This window comes from Chiloscyllium plagiosum, chromosome 8 (genome assembly GCF_004010195.1).
Source record: "Chiloscyllium plagiosum isolate BGI_BamShark_2017 chromosome 8, ASM401019v2, whole genome shotgun sequence".
In the NCBI taxonomy this organism is placed as follows: domain Eukaryota; kingdom Metazoa; phylum Chordata; class Chondrichthyes; order Orectolobiformes; family Hemiscylliidae; genus Chiloscyllium; species Chiloscyllium plagiosum.
In genome coordinates, this window is record NC_057717.1 from 93516915 (window position 1) to 93524398 (window position 7484).

At 41.8% G+C, this 7484-nt stretch overlaps 1 protein-coding gene across 3 annotated transcripts in view; it reads left to right on the plus strand.

Annotated features, from left to right (window-relative positions):
* LOC122552181 (adhesion G protein-coupled receptor E3-like) overlaps positions 1 to 5403 on the plus strand; it is a 77943-nt gene extending 72540 nt beyond the window's left edge. For all 3 annotated transcript variants that reach the window (XM_043694756.1, XM_043694759.1, XM_043694758.1), the window contains one exon: positions 5153 to 5403. In XM_043694756.1, the coding sequence (XP_043550691.1) occupies positions 5153 to 5164 (12 nt within the window). In that variant the 3' untranslated portion in view covers positions 5165 to 5403. The remainder of the gene's footprint in view (positions 1 to 5152) is intronic.
* Positions 5404 to 7484: the final 2081 nt, after the last annotated feature.

Sequence of the window (7484 nt, forward strand, 5' to 3'; positions counted from 1 at the left end):
CCAATCTAGTTTAAACTCTCCCGAATCAGACGAGCAAATCTCCCTCCCAGGACATTGGGCCCCTCCAGTTCAGGTGCACCCATCCTTCATGTACAGATCCCACTTTCCCCAGAAGGTATTCCAATGGTCTAGGTATCTGAAACCCTCCCTGCTGCATCAGCCTCTCAGCCACATGTTAAACAAGTATTTTGCATCTGTGCTTACTGTGGAGAAAATATGGAAGATACAGAATGTAGGGAAATAGATGGTGACATTTTCAAAAATGTTCATATTACATAGAAAGAGGTGCTGGATGTCTTGAAACGCATAAAAGTGGATAATTCCCCAGGACCTGATCAGGTGTGCCCTAGAACTCTGTGGGATGCTAAGGAAGTGATTGCTGAGCCTCTTGCTGAGATATTTGCATCATCAATAGTCACAGGTGAGGTGCTGGAAGAGGGGAGGTTGGCTAACGTGGTGCCACTATTTAAGAAGGGTGGTAAGAACAAGCCAGGGAACTATAGACCAGTGAACCTGATGTCGCGGATGGGCAAGTTGTTGGAGGGAATCCTGAGGAAGAGGATTTACATGTATTTGGAAAGGCAAGGACTGATTAGGGATAGTCAACATGGCTTTGAGCTTGGGAAATCATGTCTCACAAACTTGATTGAGTTTTTTGAAGAAGTAACAAAGAGGATTGAGGAGGCCAGAGCGGTAGATGTGATCTATATGGACTTCAGTAAGGTGTTCGACAAGGTTCCCCATGGGAGACTGGATAGCAAGGTCAGATCTCATGGAATGCAGGGAGAACTAGCCATTTGGATACAGAACTGGCTCAAAAGTAGAAGAAAGAGGGTGGTGGTGGAGGGTTGGAGAGAGTTGAGGACTGGAGGCCTGTGACCAGTGGAGTGCCACAAGGATCGGTGCTGGGTCCACTACTTTTCATCATTTATATAAATGATTTGGATGCGAGCATAACAGGTACAGTTAGTAAGTTTTCAGATGACACCAAAATTGGAGATGTCGTGAACAGCGAAGAGGATTATCTGAGATTACAACAGGATCTGGACCAGATGGGCCAATGGGCTGAGGAGTGGCAGATGGAGTTTAATTTAGATAAATGCGAAGTGCTGCATTTTGGGAAAGCACATCTTAGCAGGACTTATACACTTAATGGTAAGGTCCTAGGGAGTGTTGCTGAACAAAGAGATCTTGGAGTGCAGGTTCATAGCTCCTTGAAAGTGGAGTTGCATGTAGATAGGATAATGAAGAAGGCATTTGGTATGGTTTCCTTTATTAGTCAGGATATTGAGTACGGCAGTTGGCAGGTCATGTTGCAGCTGTATAGGACATTGGGTCAGCCACTTTTGGAATATTGCGTGAAATTCTGGTCTCCTTCCTATCGGAAAGATGTTGTGAAACTTGAAAAGTTCAGAAAAGATTCATAAGGATGTTACCAGGGTTGGAGGATTTGAGCTATAGGGCGAGTTGAATAGGCTGGGGCTGTTTTTCCTGGAGCATCAGAGGCTGAGGGGTGACCTTATAGAGGTTGATAAAATCATGAGGGACATAGATAGGAAAAATAGACAAAGTCTTTTCCCTGGGCTGAGAGAGTCCAGAACTAGAGGGCATAGGTTTAGGGTGAGAGGGGAAAGATATAAAAGAGACCTCAGGGGCAACATTTTCACATAAAGGGTGGTACATGTATGGAAGGGTTTAAAGGGATATGGGCCAGATGCTGGCAAATGGGACTAGATTGAGTTGGGATATCATGTTGGAATGGACGAGTTGGACCGAAGGGTCTGTTTCTATGCTGTACATCTCTATACTCAATGACAAATTTAAATAAGGAATTAGAAGGGCTAAAAGAGGTCATGAAAAGTTATTAGCAAACATGTGTGGAGCCAGAAGAGGTAGCAGAGGCTCTAAACGAATACTTCGTGTCAGTATTCAACAAAGAGAAGGAATTGGTAGAGGATGATCTCAGAGAAGGGAGTGTCAAGTTTCTAAGCCAAGTTGCCATTAAAAAGGAAGAGGAGTTTTGTATTTTAAAAAGTATTAAAGTAGATATGTCCCCACGTCCTGATGGGATCTATCACAGAATATTGAAGAAGGCAAGAGAACAAATTGCTGGAGTATTGACAGACATCATTGTGTCCTCTTCGGCTACAGGTGAGGTCCCAGCAGACGGGAGAATAGCCAGTGCTGTCCCATTGTTTAAGAAGGGTAGCAAGGATAATCCAGCAAATTACAGGCCTATTAGCCTCACATCGATGGGAGGGAAATTATCAGGAAAGTTTCTCAGGGACAAGATCTATACGCATGCAGAAGCATATGGACTTACTAGCGATAAACGGTATCATTTTCTGCGGTGGAGATTGTGCTTCAGTAAAACCTTTGACAAGGTCCTTCATGGCAAACTGGTACAAAAGGTGAAGTCATTTGGTATCAGGGTGAGTTTGCAAGATGGATACAGGACTGGATTAGTCACAGGAGACTGAGGGTAGCAATGGAATGATACTTTTTGGAATGAAGGATTGTGACTAGCGGTGTACCACAGGGATCAATGCTGGGATCTCTGCTGTTTGTGGTTGACATAATGATTTGGAGGAAAACATGGCTGGTCTAATTAGTAAATTTACAGACGATACAAAGATTGGTGGAGTTGCTGATAGTGAAGAGGATCGTCAGAGGATACAGCAGGATATAGATCAGTTGGAGGCATGGGCAGGAAAATGACAAATGCAGTTTAATCCAGACAAATGTGAGGTATACATTTTGGATGGTCAAGTATAGGTGGAAATTATACAGTGAATAGCAGAATCCTTAGGAGTTTTGATATGCAGAGAGATCTGGATATGCAGGTCCACAGGTCACTGAAGGTGGCAGCACAGGGAGATAAGGTAGTAAAAAAGGCCAATAACATACCTCCCTTCATTGGAACAGAAATTGAGTATTAAGGTAGGCAAGTTATGCTGCAGCTTTATAGGACTTTAGTTAGGCCACACTTGGAATATTGTGGGCAATTCTGGTCACCGCACCACCAGAAGAATGTGGACGCTTTGGAGAAGGTTCAGAAAAGGATTATCAGGATGATGCCTGATACAGGGGGTTTTAGCTGTGCAGAAAGGTTGGATAGGCTGGGTTTGTTTTCACTGGAATGCAGGGGATTGAGGGGTGACCTGATCAAAGTTTGTAAGATTGTGAATGGATGGATAAAGTGGATAGTGTGAGGCTTTTCTGCAGGGCAGAGAGGTCAATTACCAGGGGACACAGGTTCAAGGTTCAGGGGTATGGGGAGAAGTTTAAAAGAGATGTGCGAGGCAGGTTTATCACACAAAGGATAGTGAGTGCCTGGAATGCGCTGCCAGAGGTAGCGGTGGAAGCAAACACAACAGCAGCATTCAAGATGCACCTGGATGAATACATGAAAAGGAAGGGAATAGCGGGACACCGATCCTGTAAGTGAAGACAGTTTTAGTCTGGAATGGGAAGAATGTGTCAGCACAGGCTCAGAGAACCAGAGGGCTGTTCCTGTTCTGTATTGTTCTTTCTTTCTTTGTTTCTATCTATTCCTTCATTGTTCCATCACTTAGATTATGGCAGCTATATTTAAGTCAGGTAGAGAGCTTTGAGAGTTTGAATATGGACAACATGGCATTTGTCTTTCAATGTGATTCTGATGTGATCTATAATGAACTCAGCATGTCTTCACACACAGGCATTCAGATTGAGTAATGGCTATCGGCTTAATGCTATAGGCATACAGGCTGTGGAAAAGTAACATCATGTCAAAGCCGAGTTAGCTAGTTACAGGTGATGACAGCCGGATTATGGCCACTGTCTGAGGAAGATAAACAATCAGGCTGAATTCCAACTCTGATCTACTGACTGATCCACAAAAGTGTGCACAGTATGTTCGCATTGTATTAGAACCAGAATGGACTTGACTGAGATGGAATGGATTGCCAGAGAGAGTGATCAGTAAAGAAGTAGTTGGAAATGAATGAACTGGAGCTCCATTTTGACGAGTTGGACCGGTATGTGTCATTCACAGGACTTACTGGCTTTTCCTTCTGGATTGCCAACACTCACTTCCGTACAAGGCAGGAGGCATCTCTTTAATAATCTTGGAGTTCAGGCAACTTTCTCATGAACCCACACTTCCAAGTCAGGATATCCCTCCTAGGCAGTAGTGTCCAGAAATACGCACCTTGCTTTTGGAGTGTTCTATCCAGGGCTTTGATGGCTGAAACAGAATCGTCACACCATTGTTTTCCAGTCCTCAGGATACAAAGGCTCCATTAACCTTTCTAACTAGATTCCTTCAAATTCATCAGGTTATAGTAAGCCAGTTACCTATATAGAATGGAAAAATGTGGCACTGGAAAAGTACAGCAGATCAAGCAGCATCTGAGGGTTAAGAGAGTCGACGTTTCAGACATAAGGCCTTCATCAGGAAGGGTTACCTATATACCCATGTCTGGGTGCTTGTCCATGACTGCTGAATTGTTACAGCGCAAAAGGAGGCCATTCAGCCCATTGTGCCTGCAACACTAGCTCTTCAATGGGTATCATTATCTTGTGCCAAACTTCTGCTTTTTCTCCATTTCCATACATGCAATTTTTATTCAAATAACCAACCAATGTTCTCCTAAATGTCTCAACTGAACTGTCTCCACCATATTTCCAGGCAGTGCATTCCCTAACTACTTGCTGTGTGAGAAAGGTTATTTTCTCACACCACCCTTGCTTCTTTAACACGTCACTTTAAATCAAGGTGCTTTTGATTTTGTTCCTTTTATGGGTGGGAAAAGTTTCTCACTACCTACTCTATCGAGCTCACTCAATATTTTGAAAAACTTCCTCTCAGCCTTCTTGTCTCCAAGGAGAACTGTCCCAACTTCTCTAATCTATTCTCATCATTCAAGTTCCTCTTTTCTGGAACGATTCTTGTAACTCGCTTCTGCACTTTCTCACTTTCTTCTAGATCTATCTCAGTCACAGCCTTGGAAAGTGTACCTTAGGCAGAGCTCATGGTACGATACCTCAGGTAGAAGCTACGAAAGTGTAACTTATTCAGATTCAACAACTTCAGAGGTGGAGTGTTTGGAAGGGAAACTGAAACAAGAGTCATCATTTAAAACTGAGGCGTATATGCTTTTCTCCACAGGAAATAGTGTGACCGGATATGTTTGTGAACTTTGCAAAGAGCGAACAGACTCTTTCTGGACAAATACCTGATCTGGACTGAATGTTAAATGAAGAATGTGTGGACATGTTACCTTTGAAAAATGCCATTATATCTCCGATATTCAATCAATTGGAATGGCAACCATGGATTAAGCATTGCCCTACTACAAACAGCTGGTTCTGGGAGATGTGACATGTCTTATATAGTAAAGTAAAATACTAATAATAACACTATGATTTGGTTGTGTAAGCAACCTTTTGTTGAAAGTTTATTTGATGGTTAGTTAATTGTATTAGTTCTGCTCATTAAAGAATAAAGGGGTCATGTGTGTAAATTGGAATGACACTGTGGCAACCCATTCAATCCAAGTGCCTTGTTTAAGAAAAGGAATTGAAGTATTTTGTGGGTACCAACATCATTTTCATCCACCAGATTATTGCTGTTAGCCCCTTTTATGCTTTGCTCTGTGTTTAAAATTCCTTGGCCAGTTATAATCTATTGTTCTGTTCATTAGAGAGTGTGGACATCCACCATTCTCTGATGTCTGAGCCCATGAGTGCAAATTTAGATGTGAGAGTTTAACTGTTTGAAATGGTTTCATAAATACAAATTTAAACTTATTTCATATTAATAAAGACACAATACAATTCAAAGCCAAGGGCTACTCTTTCTCTCGAACCTACCTTTAAATGTCTTCCAGTCTTCCAGTCAACTTGTAACAAACCTCACTCCTTGAGCACAAAATCTTGGCTGACATTTCAATGCAAGAAGGAATGAGTGCAGCACTGGCAGAGGTGCCACCCTTCAGATGAGAGCTTAAACAAATATCCCCCGGGTCACCTGTCTCTGAGGTGGGCATACGATATCCCATGGTGCTTTTCGAAGAAACGGTGGCAAGACAAACAAGTATTCTTGAACCAACAGTAGTAAAGTTGATAATAAGATTATTATCAGATTGCTGCCTGGGGTACCTTGCAGTACACAAATAGGCTGCTGCATTCCTAAAAATTGTGGCTTCAATTCAAAAGTATTCCACTGGCTGAAAACACTTTGGCAGCTTATGAGAGATTGTATTTCAGTGAGAGTTCATTTCCATCTTGCTTCCTCTGCACCAACTGTAATACTCGCATGGATCTTGCTGTACACCCTGGAAATAATTTACTGAGGCTGCATTCCCACCGGATGAGTCTCTCCTGGGAAATGGCTGCTGATGATGCTACCAGCATTCACTTTACAGGTTGGAGACTGAGGGCTCTGAAGTCCCAAGGCACACTGATTCACAGAATAACGTCTCCCTCAAATAAAGGAGAAAGAAGTTCAAACAATCAGAAAAGACTGAACAGGCAGGGGCTTTCACCTGAAAAAGATAAACCGATGTTGTGAGATAAGCTCCTCTCGTCAAGCTATTATAAGATTGTTCCTGGGAGGAGCTAACCAAAGTGTTCCAGTGATGCACTGCCAACTTCTTTCACTAAGTCCATGTAGCTAACAGTAATGTGTACTGACTCAAAAGTCTCAAATAATTAGCTATTTAGTATCATGTAATATGTATAATCTGTTTACCAAGAGTATACCAACTTCTGTTGAAGATATAGTAAGAATATCAATAATACTGATAATTGTCACAGAAAACAGTTGAGTCAATGTTTTCAGGAACAAGTTAGGTGCAGTTCTCCGAGCTAAAGTGATCAAAGGAAATTGTGAGAAATCAGAAACAAATAGTTGAGTTAAATGATTAACTACGATTATATTGAATGGCAGAGCAAGCTCCAGAGACCAAAAGGGTTACTCCTGCTCCTATTTCCTATATTTTTATAAGGAGGATTGGTGGTGGTGTAGCTATGCAAAGAATTTCAGAGTCTAAACAGGAACTCCACATACTACACTGACTAAGAGGTGGATTTTTCCATGTAGAGTAGATGAGAAGTATTTCCACTCAGTGAGTGCAAAGCTCTCGGTTATAAACATGTAAAAGTCATTAATATATGCAAAAAAAGGAATTCAGACAAATCCTTGTGTTGAGAAAGTGGAACTCACGACCATAGGAGTAGTTAAGACAAGTCGCATAGATACATGCATGAGGAAGTTCAGTAAACACACAAGACAGAAAGGATCAGAATGATGTGTTGAATGGATGAAATGAAATAGGGTGGAAGGAGACTCATGATGAGTATAAACACCAGCATGAGCAGCTGGGCGAAATGGCCTGTTTCTATGTTATAAAAGTCTATGGAATCCCATGTAAATATTGTTAAAGAACAAAAAAAGAGAAAATTATTTTTGGGAAATGAGTGATTCGCATGAGGCAGCA